At 36.3% G+C, this 19,905-nt stretch overlaps 1 protein-coding gene across 2 annotated transcripts; it reads right to left on the reverse strand.

Annotated features, from left to right (window-relative positions):
• Window positions 1–743: 743 nt before the first annotated feature.
• ctdspl2b (CTD (carboxy-terminal domain, RNA polymerase II, polypeptide A) small phosphatase like 2b) lies at window positions 744–19,592 on the reverse strand. Of its 2 annotated transcripts, XM_067399487.1 has the most exons (14): window positions 19,447–19,592; window positions 14,616–14,800; window positions 11,980–12,109; window positions 8,868–9,017; window positions 7,402–7,626; window positions 6,679–6,772; window positions 6,130–6,241; window positions 5,956–6,042; window positions 5,682–5,744; window positions 5,445–5,524; window positions 5,128–5,244; window positions 4,910–5,036; window positions 4,186–4,281; window positions 744–3,940 (listed from the first exon to the last, which is right to left on the reverse strand). In XM_067399487.1, exons 2-14 carry the CDS (start codon window positions 14,775–14,777, stop codon window positions 3,875–3,877), a joined length of 1,509 nt encoding a protein of 502 aa, XP_067255588.1. In that variant the 5' UTR covers window positions 14,778–14,800; window positions 19,447–19,592; the 3' UTR covers window positions 744–3,874. The 2 variants fall into 2 exon arrangements, with proteins under 2 accessions (XP_067255588.1, XP_067255591.1); XM_067399490.1 differs by lacking the exon at window positions 5,128–5,244.
• Between the last annotated feature and the right edge of the window lie 313 nt (window positions 19,593–19,905).

The raw sequence follows: 19,905 nt of genomic DNA on the forward strand, positions 1-19,905 counted from the left end.
GTGGAGACACAGCCAAAAGTGCTGAAATATTAACATGTCGTGTTGACTGTCAGCATCCCGGTCACAGTAAAGTAACCCCGAGCAGTGACACGGGTAGAAACCAACGTAAGCACAGGTGGGTGGGTATAAAGTGAGGTAACACGACCGCGTGAGTTTACAACACAGTTTACTTTAAATGTGAATCATATAAAACTGATAAAACTGACAAAAGGTTAACGGTTTTGTCTGCAGTAGTGAATACAGTATCAAAAAAAAAAAAAAAAAAAAAGCGAAAAGTGTGTTTGGGAGCAGCAAACCTTTCAAAATGTGTCAAAATTGGTTCATGCAACTGTTAGCCCATAACAGTTCTAATAAATAAATTGTCTCACTTTATCTGAAACCACTGAAGGTAAATGAAAACTTTTCGTAACTCATTTAAAACCGGAACAAACACCATTTGTGGTCAGATTACATTCCCCGTTGTAGCTTAATGTGTACGCAGACCATTTCGTTTGATATTAGGCTATCATCATTAATATTAACCATTACATTTGATTGATTCCTGATATTTAAACAGCAACCCATCATGGTGAACTCTGAATAAAGGATCAATCAAACATTTCTTTTAAGTTTAGACTTAAGGGTTTCCACACCTTTTGATCGTTTTGTACTCACAAAAATTCAAGATGGTAACATATTGGAAAGCAGAATAGTCTGACCAAAAAGAAAATAAACTTTTGTGACTTCACGATTTTATTCCCCCCATGACTGGTATTGGCCTGAAATTCACAATGTTCTACTTCCATGATTGCAGGAACCCTGAAAACTTATATATATATATATATATATAAGTTTATAGGCCAGATCAATTTAGATATTTTTATATTCACTCTACCTGAACCTGCTCTCATTCAACAAAGGCTTTCAGTTCTTTTGTGAGGTTGCATCAAATTGCATCAATAAGATGCCATTTATGTTGAGTCACACAAAATTTGTACAAGTCATAATCATAAAATCTCCTTGATATTACACACCATTTGATGGTAAAATGAAGTAGCAGAAAAATACATGAAATACAACCATCCATTCGTAAGTATCTAACATGTTGTTTTGACATAAGCTAACATTAAAATAAAAGAGCATGCAATTTTCCAAAGACTAAATTTCCATTATATGAACAATCTTAAATAACACTGCTTTCAGGAAATGACATTTAGACCTAGACTGTTTCTCCAATGCAGCTCAAGGACAATCGCAAGCCATGTGGCTTTCAAAGATGAAGAGTATAAAAGAAAAAACTGAAACATTCATCTGCAAAAAAAGTGCCTTGATTAAAATCCCAACTCTCACATAACAGGCTTTTTACATGCGGAGAATGTTCAGTGATTGTGCCAACTACATACAAAGATACAGTAAGACTGGGTGGGTGGGGGGGGACTGATGACAAGTTAGATCTGCATTAATACATTTGAAAATGAATACATTTTGAAAAATAGATATGACATGCCTTTTGGAATACAAATAATCAAAAATACAAAAAGATTTTCCTTTAACTTTTTTTTTTTTTTCATGAAGCTGCAATATGCACAATATGCACAATTAGTACAATATGTTTTGTACAAAAGTAATGAACATTACAATGAACTGGTTGTACATATGAAACAAACCTCTGCATCATGTTACACTTACTACACTACTGCTTTTCGACAATCATACAAAATAATTCTTTGTCTTTGTAAGAAAGTGCCAGGGCCTAACGGTAGATGCAACCCGCCTCCCTAAATCTAAGCTATCATTCTTGACTATTAGCATCAATCTAGGGAGAAGGAATAGCTGACACACACACATACACACAAAAAAAAACTATTTACCATGTAACATGATGTTTAACCATTTTCAAAAAGTATGTGTAACCATTGCCAAATCAGTCTATGCTATGAGAAAAATACTTAATTTGTCCATAATGACTTGGATTTTTTTTCTTTTTGTCAGTACACCAGGATCCTTGGGATCACACTTTTTCATTCCTTTTCGTCCTCCCTCTCTCCTTCAATTGGGAAGTACCACAGGATATTTACAATTACAGCATGAACACCTTGAAATTCATTTTTGTAGTTAAAACTTTAAAATTCATAAAAAATAAAAACCATAATTTTAACTTTACTGCATACAAGATGTTTTTTAAAAGTTCAACTAAAAAGGCCTCAATTTTTTAAAAAGTTATGAAAATGTCATTTTCAGCCAAAAAAAAAATTTAAAAAAAAAATTAAAAAATACTATGACAGGGTCACAATCCAATGTAGACAAATGATGTATTCAGTGATTGTCTATTACTAAGAATGACCCATTTATCAGAGAACAATAAACACAAACAGCATAAATGGCACCAGTGGCTTGAGTAGAAAGTGAACATGTTCATTTTTCAAAACAAAACCATTTACAGAGCAGAAAAAGACAAGGAAAAGCAACTAGCCTGGCCCTGCTTCACTAACCCTGAATGGCACTACTGTAATTTAAACTCTTACTCTGTATTACTCTATTTGAAGTATCGCCTATAACTGTGAAATTAAAAAAGGCAATTTGAAAAGGATCGAGAGGAAGAAAAAACATTTTGCAGAATAATTATCCCTTTCTCCTCAGACAGCGATGCACACTCATTCATCTAGCTTACATCACACAATACTTCCTGACACAGCTACATCCCCCTACAGAATCCCAGTATAAAAGAAAAGCCAGAACGTCAGGCAGGAAGGTTTAAACCACAGAGATGAGACTGGCTGTTGTTATGCTGGTGCTATAAACAGGGCTCTACCAGGCTGCAGCCCTCAATCTTCTCCCTTGCAGTTCAGTTTCAATAGATTAGCTCTGGGTAATGCTACATTGACTTCAAATTTTAACATAAAAATACTTGGTTGTAATTATCATTAAAACATAAAAAGGTGATATCTTTTTAAAGAACATCAGTAATAAAAAAAGACCCTAAAATATATATAAAAATACACAGGTTAAATATGAAACAATAAGGCAAAACAGTATTTTTTAAAAACATAATGAAACAGTAGCTGAAGAATACCATTTTGAGGTGCTACTAATGAAAAATATGTTGTTAGATCACATAAGGTGAATAAATAAGAAGCTGTAGAGCTCTAAAGCATTGGTAGGAAGCCTCTTATTCAAACAATTTAAGAATTTAGTCACTGCAAAACTTTTTCTATGAAACAGCCATCACTCTGGTTTAAACCATTCTCATTCAAACCACATAAAACTAACAATTCCACTGTGCTGTAAACACACCTAATTCAAGAACAGAACAATATACAACCAGACCACGATCTAAGAAATGAACGCATTTTGGCAAACAAAACAAGCCAGGAGTTGTGAAAACATTGATTTGAAGTAAACACCAACCAAAACATACAGATGGCGAGGAATGCATACTGAAAACATTAAATGAAAAAAAAAAAAAACAACAAAAAACAAAAACAAAACAAAAAAAAACAACAACAACATTCACTCACAAGAATCTAACTTCTGTCAGACGGTATGATTTTCTTACTGGCCATTCCTGATGAAATTGGTCAAAAGCCCAACAGTGTCAACCAATCCCATTGGAGCACCAAAAGACATAATCCTCTTCTCTTCTGACTGCTACACATTCACTTAGTACTGTATGAAACAACCGAAGAGACAACACAAGAAACTTCAAAACCCCTCTGACTGCACAAACGGCAAATGTGCCAAAAAGAGTCAAAAATGTTCATTTTGTGTTATCATAGCAATGAAAATTTAGGGGAATAAAAAAAAAGTTAATTTGAAGAGTAATGGCAATGATGTTGTAATGCAAAATGTATATCTGCATTTGTTGTCTTTTACTGTCCTGTCCCACTATATGCGCTCAGTCAGGGGGAAGGAGGTCATGTAGCCGAAACCTTTCACGGACATGTGGCCGCACATCCTCATTCTGTGGATGGATAACAATGGAAAAGTACAATTTGTATTTAGACAGATTCATAAATTATTATTTAACAAAAGTATTATTAGAATATTCATGCCATCTGTACCTCTAATAAATAATAATAATAAAATAATGATGATTGAAAAAACAAACTTGTATGTATGTAACTTATAAATTGCTTAATGAAATACTGAGACATCTTGAAGGGAAAGTCTGGAAAACTAAGAGGTGAAGAACACATTACAACATACCAATTCCACCAGTTTCTCCAAGAAAGGGACCAGCTTCAGAAGTTCGTTGTCATTCTTGTCCATGAACCAGCTCTCAATAGGGATCCCATTGGAGAGCTGTGGGTGAAACACATGGGTTGCTGATTTTATTTATATGGATTTTCTGTCATCTCCCGAAGGTATTTCTTTATCGAGTAATATACACTAGTAGCTCAGTCACACACCTGAACACTGTACTTTTGTATATTTTACCAAATTATCAATGAAAATGAATAGTTTGTCACTTTTTAAATTACAACATAATTACTGCTCCTAATTATTAATTATCCTAACTATTCTGGGTGGGGTAGGCGGTCGCTGCTGAATATTAAAAAAACTTAACAATGAGCTTTTAAAGCCTTACATGGTACATAAAAAAAAAAAATGGGTGATTGACCTATATTATCTGTTAAAAGTGTGATTGATCTATTATTACAAACTAAAACTAATAATAAAAAGTTACTTTTAAATACTCTTAAATTGTTATTAAAAGTACAAAGTTGTTTTTTTTATTTTACCTCAAAGTACATTTTAAGCTAGATTCTTTTAATGGTGTAAGATTTTCACACATTTAACTTACTTTTTTTCCCTTCTCTGTACTTGTTACAACCTTGGGTAATATATAATAAACTGATATGTACAGGGAATGTGAAAGTAAGGGTGCATCTTTATGCAAATTATCATCAGACAACCTTGGTCTGCTCACCTGATAAGCAAAGGCTTGTGGTGAGTTATCGATAATTATGGTCTTGGACAGATCCCGCCCGAGGATATTAAGATCCTTAATGTAGTTTCCTTGCACACAGACACAGTGCTCACGAAATAATCGGTGCCTAGAATATGTTGGAAACACACACAGAGAGAAGATTGAAATAAATCTCCAGGACTAGAATCAATAATGCATTTGAAGCAAAGAGTTGACACCTGAGGATGGTGTGGAGTTCACATGTGCCAGAGACCAAAGATCTCCATCCACTGCAAACCCTCAATCCCCAATTGTAACCAAACCCTACAGAGAAACTCTGCACAGCAATGACCAAGCTGAGGCAGGGTTACTCAACAACTGACACGCAGCCTAAATTTACATTTTCTCTTATGACAAAATCTGACAGAATTTTGAAAGAAACAGAAGTAAACAAACAAACAAACAAAAACCCAACTTGGTTTTACAACAGTGTCACATGGAAGAAGAGTCCCCAAAATTATTAAAATAAAGGAAAAATAAAAAGAAGTCCACAGACCGCACCAGCTGTTTCCTCGGATCGAGAATGTTCAGCAACTTGTCTGCATAAACTTTCTTGGAGGCAGTGAAGAGAATGATCTAGAAAAAAAGTCAACGGAACAACTTCAGTCCATTATGAGGAACAGATGTTAACTAAAGTGAGTAAAGTGAGGGTAAAAATTTTCCATGTAATATCGTTTATTTGGAGAAAAAGGATGAGAGGTTATTATGTGGAGTAAAATGGATGAAGGCTTACCTCATAAATCTGAGACATGCGTTCAAGGAACTCTCTGAAAAATGGCCTCAATCTCACATAAACCTAACAGAAATTTGTGAATTAGAATTTAGCCCCCAAAAACAAGTAAAAAAAAAAAGAAAAACTCTTACAAAGTTTTCCAAATCACTCAACATTAGTCAGTTGCTTAAGACAATGGACTCCCAGCCATTTAGCTCTTTAAAATGGCTCTAGAGGTCCCTCTAGTGGTATGTTACTGACAAACAATGTATTAACAGACAACTTGGATTTCTACCTGGTATATGACATCTTGGAAGAGGACAGGGAAGGTTAGTGCTGCATCATCCAGCTCATTCAAACTACAGTGGACAAGGGTTTCATCCTGTAGAAGGAAAACAATTCATGAGAATCTATGCCAAAATTAATCCCTTGTAATGGAAGCTGCTCGCTTGTGGTGTTCAAGACTAACCAGGTCAAGCACCAGGGAGAACTCGGGAGTGCTGCGAGTCTTCAGAGGGAGTGCGGGTTTGCGTGTTAGCTGCTCTTCTGTTAGCGGAGGTACATGTTTGATGAAAAAATACCTGAAAAACATAACATAAATGTATGCATGGAAAAAGCCTTGTGACAAATACTGATGTAAAATTGTTTTTTCTGAGGGTTTCCAAATTACCTTAAAACAAAAGCAATACTTAACCATACTATCATTGATAAACATTCTTCTTTTATGAGGGCTCAAAAATAAGGATCTGCAGAGCCAGTGTTGTGCTGTCACCAAATCTTAAATTTTTTTTTTTATCTTATACTTCCCATTTTACTTCCTGTGACTTTAAACATTTGTCATTGATTTTTTAATTTTTTTGTTATAAATTAAATATTGTCTAAAGTAACATAGAATGGACTAATCATTACTAACAAACAGGGAAAGCAAAAATCTAAACTACTAGCTCACCCAGGCCAACAGAAAAAAAAAAGGCCTTATGGTGAAATTCTGAGTAACGTTTAGTAAAGTTGAACTCACGGGTCAAACACTTCCCACTCCTCCTCATATGATCCTTCAGCTGGGACAGTAATAGAGGTGTCCACATACCCCACTGTTGCAGGAGAGCCAGGAGCTGAGATAAAAATAGGACAAAGAAAACACAATGTTAATATGTTCTTTCCTGTGTTAATGTACATGACTGTTCAAAAGTTTGGGGCGATAAGATTTTTAAATTGTTTTTGAAATGTCTCTTATGCTTAGTAAGGCTGCATTTATTTGATCAAAAATACAGTAAGAAAGTAATATTGTAAAATATTACCATTTAAAATGCTAAAAATGCTTTCTATTTTAATAATATTTTATTTTATTTTTTTCGATCTAGTCTTCAGTGTCACATGATCCTTCAGAAATCATTCTGATATGCTGATTTGGTGGTCAGGAAACATGTATTATTAATGTTGAAAATGTTGCAGCTTCATATTTTTGTGGAATCCGTGATATATATATATATATTTTTTCAGGATTCTTTGATGAATAGAAAGTTCAAATGAACAGCATTTTTTTTTAAATAGAAAGCGTTTTTTTTTTTTTTTTTTGCATTATAAAGTTTAATTATTGCTAAGAAGAAGATACTAAAGGAAAAAAAAAGAAAAAAAAAAATTACAGGCCCAAAACTTGAAAGGTACTGTATAGTATAATGTGTTTTAGGCTGAAGGAAGTATTCACAGATAGAGGAGTCAAGCAATGTCATGTCTTTCACACCTGTAAGAGGAGGCAGGTCAGAGTGGGGGGTGTTCTCTCTCTCCTCCGCAGGTGTGTGAGTGGAGGGTGGAGGTCTGAAGGCAGATGGCATGGCACTGGTATAGAGAGGGACACTTAGGGGCTCTCTAGATGTGGCAGCACTGGTGGGCATCTCTTCTACCTGCTCCATTTCTAGTTGCTTCACAATCTCTTCCGCCTCCACCGCCTGGCCTGGGGAATCCGAGGCTAATATGACAAGACGAGATGATGGGTAAGGAGAAAGAAGGGAAAAGGGAAAAAAAAAAAAAAAAAAAACATGCTGGGTTAGGTGATACATTATTAATCTGCATAAAGTTGCAACATTGTTTATTTTTTACTCATAAATTTACTTAAAATAAACATTATAAGGAATCCAAAATAAGCTTTTGCTATTTTTATATTATTATTATTCTTCAGTAACCCTATTGTAAAAGTGTACCAAACATTGCATGTATGAAGGGTACGTGGCTAATTGAGTTTCAAAAATTTTGGCATGATACGTTGTACAGTTGCCTAGTAACTAGCAGTTCACAATATTCAAAATAGCAGCCCCACAACCCTGTTTGAGCTGGAGACTTGCTGGAGGATGCTTTCACATTTGGTTTGATTGCCTGGTCTGAACCAGAGTTCAATTGCTCCCCCATTCCCTTTCCCCCACTGGATTGTGTTCACATTTTATTATTTGGGTGAAAACCGCTGTGCGTTTGTGTCAAAACAGAAGCTCTTAACCCCTGTCGCTTGCTAACAATGACGCAGAAGGCAGCAAAATGCATAGCGTTGCTTACCTCGCAATTATATATATTGGTTTTTGAACCTTTGGTTTTGTTTTCAAAGCATCAGCACATAACAGCAGCGTCTATCTGCTGCAAATGTACTGAAAATGTTCTAAAGAACACGGGAGTCCAGGAGAAATAAGATATACTTTCTCTCTGTTTGCAATGCATCAGTCATGCTTGTCAGGAAAGTGACTGAGACACACACAAAAACAGTTTTATCAAATCATATATAATCAATAGTGGTTCACTTCCGCAATAGGATTAGTATGATCGCATTCATATCAGCAGTGAACCGTTCCAGAGTTCACATGAACCATACCCCAGACAGCCCTTTTTTAAGCGTATTTGGGTATGTTTCGCAGGGAGCGCACTCGAGTTCGGAAAACAGCGTTCACATCATCCAAACAAACCAAACACTGATGTAAATTGAACCTGGGTGCACACCAAAAATGCTAGTGTGAAAGCAGTGCCTCAGGACCCATACATTTCAGTATTGACATTTTAGGCAAAGCTTTCTCTCATGAACTGCTCTTTTGCAAAATGTAAATGTTAATGTAGTAATGCCAACAGAAGGAGAATCTATTTAATATAATTCAAATAATTTTGCCCTTTATGTCCAGAATTTCTGGTATTTTTGGAATTTCTTTAGGTGTTCAATTCAGAGTTTCTTACCATTTTTATTTGCTGGTGAAAAGAAGTTGAAGACAGGAGAGAAGATGGTTCCAAGCAGGGTGGTGCGGGGTGGACTGCTCACAACCTCCTCAGAGTCCTCCAATTTGCCATTAGGCTTGACAGGCTTACTCGTGTCATGATTTGTGGTTTCTATAGGACAAAGTTTAAAGAGAAAACAAATTCACAGATAATTAGCATAATCAAATTACAAATGCATAAATTAACATTTGGGCAATAGACTATGATGACTAAAGCAATACACAGGAGACAGCAATGCCATTGCAGGTGAGTTTGTCACATTTAATCCTTGTCAAGCACAAAGACAGGTTTGATATTCTCAAAGCCCTACTCATTTATGATAATGATAATATGGACAGTTTTATACATTACACTGAACAACCAGCACCAAACAAACATACACAGAAGCAAATGCGTGTTTGCGTATTGTGAAAATTAATGTAATCTCAAGGAAGAGCAGTTTGCCAAGAATTGCCTATAAAACAAAGTTATAATTTTGAATCTTAAAGGGGTCATGAACTGCCATTATTATTTTTTTATAATGTTCTCTGAGGTTCACTAGGACTAAGAAATTTTCTGTCCTGTTTTTGACCCTCTCTTTCAAACAGGTGACGTGCTGCATTCAAGACTTGGAATAAATGCCCACTGCTATGATCGGGTAACAGCTTTGCATATTAAAATAGTTTTCAACGTCACAGCCATTACACACGTGAAACTGATTTGAAAACTTCCGATGTTGAAAAATCTCTCGTTACTTAGTTGAAACATTTGCCAACAATGTGAAACATTTATGTGTATTAAATATGCTTTCTAGTATTGGTTGTGGGGAAAAAGGCTATTCATAGTTCGTCCTTTTTAGTAAAGTAAAAAAAGGATAGCCATTTACAGTGTCGTGTTTTCAATAAAATGAAACGTGTTGTAAAATCTCACTGATGACACAACAGATGATGTCGCTCACTGAAGCTTTTATTCAGCATTACAGCGAATGGCTTAGATAAAAACAAAACTACATGCTTTCTTCCGTATCCAATAATAAAAATGCATTAACCCCAAAAATGCCAAAGCAAAGGAAAGAAATGAAACAACTGACGCGATCTGACTGGAACTTTGTTAAAAGTAAAGTTTATCCACGCTTTCTTAACGTTAGGATCAAAAGGAAGGCAATGCAAAGATTGTGTTTTTCCACAACTTATCATTCCAAAACATCTTGTGATCCTCAGAGACATCTCTATGGTTTTGTTGCTGTAGTAATTGTTGCGTATTTACTACTATGTGACATGCATGAATCGGTGAGCGGAGCTAAAGAGGCAATGATGTAGAAGTACGCGTTGATCTTCTGCAGAGGTGGTCTTTCGCTGCACTATGATGTAATAATGTGACAAAACCTGAAACAAGCTTGGTTTCAAAAAAGTTTTTGGAGCAATGAGGAAGTTTTAAATTCTGAAACTTACAGGATATTTTAATAGTGTCTTGTACTTTGTCAAAAGATCAAGGAAAATTCGATTTCTCAATTTCTCTTTAACCATGTGTATTTTTATTAGGGCTGGGCGGAATATCGAGTTTGTACGATATATATCGATTTTTTTATATACGTTACGAAATGAGGCAGTTCCGTTTATATCGATATACAGAAGTTTGATATGAGCGCATCTGAAAAAAATAGGTGGACGTTGCAGAGTGCTGCTGCAGTGAAAATGCATAATACACTTTGTCCTAAACATAAGACATGCTTAATATTAAGGGCTTTAAAAATAACTCGTTAGAATAAGATATAGTTAACACATATAGTTTAAAGCGGCTTGCCCCGTCAGATGCTCCAAGTATGATAGATTCATGTGCTGAGAGATACTTGCACTGTTTGTGATGCGTTTTCCTCAGCGAATAACTTGCATTTTACAGGTATATTCTCCTTCTGTAAATGTTAGAAAGTCATACAAATATTTCCATTTTGCTGTCAGGAGTGGACGAGCTTTCTGCTAGCGGATCTCCTCTGAAATTCATACTTCCTAAATGAGCGCCGCCACGCGCATTCACACCAAACAGACGGAGCGCATTAGAATATGGATCGCCATAATTCCGACTAAAATACACATTTTGCTAAAATGTTTGTTGCTGAACAATGAATGTGCCATATGTAGAATTTTGAACCTAAAAGTAAGTGTATTTTTATGATAGCGGTAACTGTAAAGTGAGTATTTGGGGTAATCACAATAGCCTAATATTAGCTAAATCAGTTTGTGCTTTTGTTTTTATTTTCATTTTTAGTTTAGTGAACTTAACTACTGCTTTTTAGATTGTAATGTTGCAATGTTAGGATGTAGCTTGATGTAATTTTAATGTAATTTGTAATAATGTGTCAGACTACATGGTTACATTCACTATATTTGTTTTAATAGCCTTCAATATGAACACTGTTTGTAGGACAACATTAGGCAGGATATGAAATAAGATTTTATTTATTTATTTATTTTTTAAATCGAGATATATACTGTATATCACCATTTAGCCAGAAAAAAACATTTTTTTGGCCATATCGCCCAGCCCTAATTTTTAATAGCAGATTGTAACAAGTCTGAACAATGACAGGCATGGATAAATTACATTTCAAGGATTCTAAAATGGCAAATTTTATAATAATATTATTAAATACAACACAATTGCAATATAATACAACAACAACTTAAGTTTCATTTTTTACCCCCATCTCCCCCATTTACCTGGATATTTCAAGTCTTAATTTAACTATGAAAGACTTCACTTTTGTTTTTTTTTTATAATTATTTGATTACTACAGTATTTGTTTCTGTTCCTTATTACTATCTGTTTATTTGAATAATTACTGGAAAAGTGATTATTTTTCTTGAGTTACTTGAAGGCTACATGCCACTGAATTAATTAGTTAGTACTTACATTAATAAATAACTAATGAAAGTGTGTTCACTAGCAGTAGCACATTCGGGTTTTTTTCTGTGGTATTCTCAAATCATGACATTTCACGAATATAAGTACTACTGAAATTTTGATACAGTTACAGTCCTACTGCAGACTATTACTTTTCATTGTTTAACCACAGCAGACAAGTACAGTGACTCACCACCATTGACGGAGCTTCTCCGACGGGCCCTGTAGATGCTTTTCCTTTGCAGGTCATTGTTCCTCTGTGGGGTGGAGGTGATCAGCTCGCAGCTCAGACGATTCCTCTTTGCTGGGCTGTCCTGCTCCACCTGTTAAACACCAGTCAAACAAGAATGACTTTCTAGATTTTATACACTTTAGTCTTGTGAGGACATTATAGTGGGTCTGTTTGAGGTTGCTGGGGGACATATTACATACATACATATATACTGATTTCAAATTTCTTTTCCCACTCCCTTCAAAAACTTTTGTTTGTATTGAAGAACAAAGTTATTGAAACTTCTGGAATCATGAATTGTTAAAGGGATGGTTCACCCAAAAATGAAAATCCCCGGATTTACGCACCCTCAAGCCACCCTAGATATACATGACTATCTTCTTTCAGATGAACACAATTGGACTTATAATAAAAATATCCTGGCTCTTCCAAGCTTTATAATGGTAGTGAATGGAGCACCATATTTGGAAGCCCAAAAAAGTGCATTCATCCATCATAAAAGTAATCCACAGCTCTAGGGGGTTAATAAAATGCCTTCTGGAGCGAAGCAATGGGTTTTTGTAAGTAAAATATTCATATTTAAAACTTAAAATAACTAGCTTCCAGCAAACAGCCGTTTGCATCGAGTTAGGGCAGAAGAGTGACCTCTGAGATGACGCATGACATACTGACAAACGTGGAAGCGCAAGGGTCACTGGTCACAAATTAGAAGTCTAAAACAAGAATTTTTAAGGAGAAATGGCAGAAGATTTTGATATAAAGAGAAGAAGAGCTTGAGTTTGTTGCCCAGCCCTATTTGTTTCCATCTCCTCTCACTTAAGATTGCGCTACTCCGACCTCCTATGTCATACGTCGCGTCAGAGGTTACTCCTCCGCCATAACTCGATGCATACAGCATTTTATAGTTTTAAATATGGATATTTTTCTTACAAAAACCCATCGCTTCACTCCAGAAGGTCTTTATTAACCCCCTGGAGCTGTGTGGTAGAGCTGCACAACTCTGGGTAAAATGAGAATCACAATTTTTTTGGTTTCAAATAAAGATCACGATTCTCCCACGGATCCGAATAGACAACAAAACGAAATAACATGTAATTAATTAGAGGTTCTGACAAATATTAATTGCTTTACTAATTGCTCAAAAATTGTTTAATTAATTCGAATGAATTAAATGACTCATTAATAAATACTTGTTTTATTACTGGATAAATCAGTCTTTTTAAACAAATCTTTTAAATGAATGATTTAATGACAAATACATTTTTTAACAATAACTTGTCGCCACCTAGTGATGACAACGATGTACTTGATACAACCGTTATTTGAAGCACCAAGTTGGTTTCAAAAGGTGGTTTGCCCTATTTTGATCACTGTCGTAGATATTAGTGTTCGTATCATAACTGTAAACTTATCTCAGTACTTCTGTGATAATTTGAATATTTGTAATATTTGTAACACAGAAATAACTTCTGTGTGGTTCAAAACTGCAGTCTCTGGCTCAGCAGCAGCACGGACACAGATTTGAATGTTCCGGTATGATTTTGTCAAAGGTTTAAGAGACATGGGCGAATCATTGTCATTAATAAATACGAGCATGTGTGTTTAAATATTTTTACGATTAATCGTGCAGCTCCGTATGGATTATTTTTATGATGGATGGATGCACTTTTTTGGGATTCCAAATACAGCACCCCATTCACTACCATTATAAAGCTTGAAAGAGCCAGGATATTTTTTTTTAGTGAACGGGACCCATGAGTATGAGCTGAAGAAACTGCATTCATCCACCCATCCATCCATCAATCATAAAATAATACTCCACATGGCTCCAGAGGTTAATAAAGGCCTTCTGAAGTGAAGCGATGCATTTGTGTAAAACAAATATCCATATTTAATATTTAGTTATGAAGTAAAATATCTAACTTCCCCCAGACCACCTTGCACGTTTATGATGGATGGATGTGGATGGAGGCACTTTCTTCAGCTCATACTCATGACCCCTGTTCACTGCCATTATAAAGCTTGGATGTGTCAAGATATTTTAATAAATATCTCTGATTGTGTTCATCAGAAAGAAGAAAGTCATATACACCTAGGATGGCTTGAGGGTGAGTAAAGCTTGGGCTAATTTTCATTTGAAAGGGAACTAATCCTTTAATCACAAACTGTTGTAAAAGACATGTTGTGGACAATGGGGGGCGTTGAAATCTAACAAGTTGATAACCACTGCCCTAAATCAAACTGAGGTGATCTAGAACCCAAAGAAGAGAACATAATATCTTTATTGGACATAATATGTGAACCCCTGGTTCTTCTGCCGCAGGCTGCATGCCTGTTAAAGCCAGCCCTACCTACTGTCATTATGTGAGCGCTGTGGAACCGCAGCTAAAATTAGAACAGGACTGAGCTCCTCAGACAAGCAGCGGCATTCCACCATGCATTTCTGGGGGGAATATGATACCAGGTCTTGCTTGCATTCCGTTATAGAACATTCTGGGCCATGATCATCGAAACCAAGAAAAGAGCTGTAGAGGTTTGGAACTGCCAGACTCAATGAACCCATAACAGAAGACAGAGAGAGGCTGCTAGAGGCTCACCTTGATGGAACTTCCATGGATGAACTTCTTGAAGCTGGACAGAAGACCCTTGCTTTCACCTGAGCACTCCTCCATCTCGGAGTGCTTTCGCTTGGTCCGGGCCGGGCAGGGCCTGCGGGCGAGTTTTGGCTGCTGAGAAGCCTTGCGCATTCTCAGCCTCATTTTGTTAAGAGTCACATGTAAGACTGGGAAGAAAGAAGACAAGACAAGACAGAAGATCACACACAAGGCACCGAAAACAAAACAGCACAAAGAAAGAAATGAACACTGGAGGAAATCACTCCGATTAGCAACGACCTTGAGAAGTCTAACTTTTCTCACTGATTCTCTCACATAGGTAAAATGAATCACACTTTTAATGGTTTTGAATGAGTTATGGTGCTTTGCTTGGTTTTTAAAAGAGCAACACTTCAGCCAAGAGCTCTAGCCACAGACATCTGGATGTATTCAAGACACCATATCCTCCAACATGGTTCATCATTCAGTTGAAGCACCTCATTAGCGAAGCACTCTCTACTACAAGTGCATTATTATTTCCCACATACAGAAGAATTTGGAATGGGCACACATTTACTTACAAGAAAATCTGTGTGATTCCTTAACACAAGATTAAAGATTAAGCCAAACTCTGAATTAAATAGTTCACCCAAAAAATAACATTATGTTATCGTTTATTCACCCTCATGCCATTATAAGCCTGAATTACTTTCTTCTGTAGAACATAAGAGGAGATATTTTGAAGATAAGAGAAGATATCTATCGACACTACATTCATTTTTGGGTGAACTATACCTTAAGACCTTTTTAACTCATATTTTTCTGTTGCTGAACAAGTAACTAGAAAAAAAGAAAAATGAGGAATGGATATTGTAGATCAACAGCAAGCAGCAGTTTCTTACAAGACAAAAAAGAGAGATGAAAAAAAAAAGGACAGGAAAAAAAGTTAATATTTTCCTGATGTGGAGGAAGCGTCCCACTTTTTCTTAAAAGGCAACCCTGTACATTAAGGGGGTAAAAATAAAAAACTACAGTGCTTGGTCGTGTGTCCCCGTCCTCAAACCATGCTTGCGTAACAGCTGACCACACAAATGTGCTCCAGCATTTATGACCCGTCAGGCATTACACCAGCCCTGACTGTACCTTCCCCACACTTGCAATGAAGAAATCAAACTCACACGTCCTCTTTTACAATGCCTTGGAAAAGAAAATGCACAATAAAATGAAGAAACACACATTTTCCAGGGTATCAATGGCTTTCCAAGGAGATCTTTCTAGATCTAACACAATGTGAGGAACACTGGAGTACACTTCCTATGCCCTCCGAGATGCCTTTGTATTTAAATAGAGTATACAAAGATACATGAATACACACAGAGAACCCAAATTCCACTGACCATGACATAAACTGTCCACATAAAAGAAGAGTTTTACATTTTTAGGAGAGGGAAACAGAGAGCTCCTTCTGCAACGGCTGCACTGTTAGTTAGCCAGAGAAGCAGCGAGGATGACGACGAGACCTACTGCAAGCATGGAAGCATGTAAGAGACAGGAGAGGAATGGCAAAAAGTAGAGAGAAAAAGGGTACAGCTGGTAATACATCTCAGCTTTTTCCTTAACCACCAAAATGGTGACTCATCCACTGCCTCGAACAGACATCATGCCAAGACAGCTACCTCACAACACTGAGGAGCTAAAGCCTTTCTTTTACAAGAACAGAAACAGTGAGATTCAACAGTCTTCAGCAGCCCAGTAAGATTCAATAAACCTTCCCTGAAGCCAAATTTCTGGTTTAATTAATATCAGTAAACATTAAACATTCTAAATAGGAGGAAATATTTTTAATACATCAAAATTATGACAATGGCAGCTGTTACTCCCGTGACCCCTTCTGACCTAAGCTCGTCCATCACAATCTTTTACGGGTTATGTTCTGACAGCAAAAAGTATGTGTATATATACACTATGTTTGTTTGAAACAAAAAACATGCCTTGACACACTGGCAGCAAATCCAAGGCTACTGACATGCTTCCAAGAAATGATCCCTAAGGCTCAGTGTCTCCTCAGTTGGACTCTGACATTTATTAAAATGACTATTATCTCTCTGAGAAAGCGAGAACTTCACACATTAAGTACAACATAACCCAGAAAGTGTAATTTGTTATTTAATGCATTAGCATGGCATGTCAAAGAACACCACAAAATGCTTTACAATAGTGTTGTCACAATTCTGGAATTTTCAATTTCGACGTGACACCTTGAAAAATATCAATATTTTAAGAGACAAATGAAATAAACATGGCTTTATGTTTTTCAGGTGGGTCTAACAGTATATAAGTATATAAGACGTACTACAGAAATGAGAGTAATCAAATGTTAACACTGGATAGTTGTCATTGTAAAAATTAAATACAGATTAATGCTTACAATTATAGTTACACAAGTTATCCAGTCAAGAGCAGCGAGTGATTTTCTTTGTTTTTTTATTAACATGACAGACAGCAGCAGGTTTATAAGGCTGCTTTCACTTTAAGAGCTTACGCATGGATCCAACATATTGTTACACAACATGCAATTTCTCTCAAATTTTTATGTTTCAAAACTGACTATTTACCTGAATACTCTGACTGGCATTTTGACATAATTTTGTATATATTTGATGGTTTAAGCACAATAAGCCATGAAAAAGAAGTCAATTTTGTACTTGCGAGTTGTCTGAGAGGCAACTTATGAGAGCACCACTCATTAGATTAAAGGTGCACAAACTTTTGGTGTGAGCGCAGAACCTGCAGGAAGGACAAATTATGTGCAATACAAACAATATTCAAACAGAGCGAATGACATGAGTGAGTGAGATGAGGTGGGTGTTTGTCAGTTCGAAATGCACATCTGGTATCGGTGTATCCATACTGCAGAAAAAGAGTATTGGAAGATATTTCAGTATCAATAAATATCGAAATATCAATATTTTTGACACTACTTTAGAATAGCTACCACTGCACTTTGATGGTAACCTGTCCCATTACAGCTGGACAACAAGGACAAATGAACAGTGGTTCTCTTCTCAACTGGGGAACCTGGTCCCACTTGGCAGGCATCAGTTAACTTACAAAGGGAAACATTTCTTAAAATTATTTTTTAAAAGCATGTAACATTTCAAGAATGTTTTAAGTTTTGTCTTGCACTTCATCAGTGTTATTTCTATAGTTTATATTAATATTTTGAATTAACTTTTATTTTTATATTTCAGTTTTAATAGCTTTGTTGCATTTTATATTAAAATAAAATATTTAGCTGTAATTTATTCTTACTTTTGTTTTAGTAATTTTAGTACTTAAACTTATTTTATTTCAGTTAGCTGCCCAGGCAAGATTTTCATCTAATATTTATATTTTTTTCCAAGAATATTTCAATTAATAATAGTTTAATTTTTAATAGTTATAGTTTACAATAACACTGCGCTGCATACCTTATGTTAGTTAACTCTCTCTCTCTCTGACCTGAAATTGAATACAGAAAAGTTTTAAGAACACAAACTTAAAGGGATAGTTCACCGTATCTTCATATCTTCTTTTGTGTTCAGCAGAAGAAAAATTCGTACATTCATTTGGAAAAACTTGAGGGTGAGTAAATGACTTAATTTTTGGGTGAACTAACCCTTTTAAAGCTGCATAGAAGGCATTAATTTTGTGTTTGTAACTATGGCTTTATTACAAAGAACAATCAGGAATGTAACAAACCACTGAGCTCTCATTCAGACAATATTGTCTCACGGCAGGGTACAATCTTGACAAATAAAACTTTGCATTCAGGCCCTCAAAAATTGTCATCAGATCCTAAATTGTTGTATTAACTAATTTTTTACTTTAGAAAGTTGAGCAGAAGATAGTGTAAGTTACAAGAATATTTGCAGTAACAAAATCTTCATCTAAATGTATAAGGAATAATAATAATAAAAACGTGTTATTTTGCTTTCTTTCTTTAAAAGGAAGAACACATTAAACTATTGAGATTACTCATGTCTAATGGTTTTTATCATCTTGCCAGCGGTAATTTCTCATCATGATAACAAAAAAAAAAAAAAAAAAAAAAAATTATAAAAAATGTTTGGAAATAAGCATCTTTGTCGCAATTCCATACAAGAAAAAAAGCAACCCCTGTTAGGGGCCTTCAAATATTGACATGACAATGGGGAACCCTCGCAGAGATCATAGTTGAGAACCACTACCCTACAGTCAACTTACTACATCCAGTCCTTAAAAAGGAGGAAAAGAAAAGACATTAAGTGCTGCTCCACCATAGCCGATCAACTTCAACAGACACTTCAGAAATGATGAAGTTCAGTCACGGGAAACCTGAACAGTGTCGTGGTGGGCGGGAAACACACGCTTCTGTACAGATTCTGGACGGAAGAAGAGCAACTTTCCCCGTTTAGTCAGACATTGAGAATAACTGTTTGTACAACGATTTCATGACTCAAAAGCCTAAAATGCGAAATGTATTTTTAAAAATGCAGCAAACACTCTTGACACCTCACATCTGTGCATGTCTATCTTCAATGTAGGACACATGCAAGCATTCTATCCGTAGTAAACCCGTTTCTCGTGACCCGCTATTACTAGAAAAAGCCCGTAGTTTAGTGCCACTCAAAACACCCGGCCAGTAAAGCGCGGGAACGACTCGCAACGAAGGCAGCTGCCTGTCCGTGCGTATAGGTAAAACAAGAGCGAGCCGAACCACAGCGAAGCATTTTCGACCGGAGCGAATCATGGACGGGGTGTTATGGGGGGGACCCTATCACCACATGCAGTGCAGACTGGGGTTATAACTTACTGGACGAAGCTCCGGGGGATCGAGTCGCAGGATAACGGTCGATATCAGGGCTGCTGACACTTGCTGTTGTTCGCGTGCCTCTTCAGACGAGGTTCACCTCTGTCCTCCCCGCACCTCTGGACGCCATTTCCCGCCTCCGTACCCACACAGTCAACTGCAGGTACCCGGATGAAGAGACGAGCGAGCATGCGTCCTGCGGCGCGCGTCCCACACCCCCTTTCTGTTGTTCCGAGTATCAACACAATATTGAGGCTTCGCAGTGCGACAGGTTTAGCTTACAGTCTCTTGCAAAATACACATTATAGGTTCGATAGTCACGCATAAAATGTTCTTCAAACAAAAACGCAGCGTGGAGAGTAACTGTTACGTTAATTCAGCTACTGTCGGTGTCCTGAAAGGTAGACTAACAAAGATATCAGAAGCGGTTGAATACAATATTTTCCGAAGGGAATGTGTCTT

Source organism: Chanodichthys erythropterus, chromosome 11 (genome assembly GCF_024489055.1).
Source record: "Chanodichthys erythropterus isolate Z2021 chromosome 11, ASM2448905v1, whole genome shotgun sequence".
NCBI lineage: Eukaryota > Metazoa > Chordata > Actinopteri > Cypriniformes > Xenocyprididae > Chanodichthys > Chanodichthys erythropterus.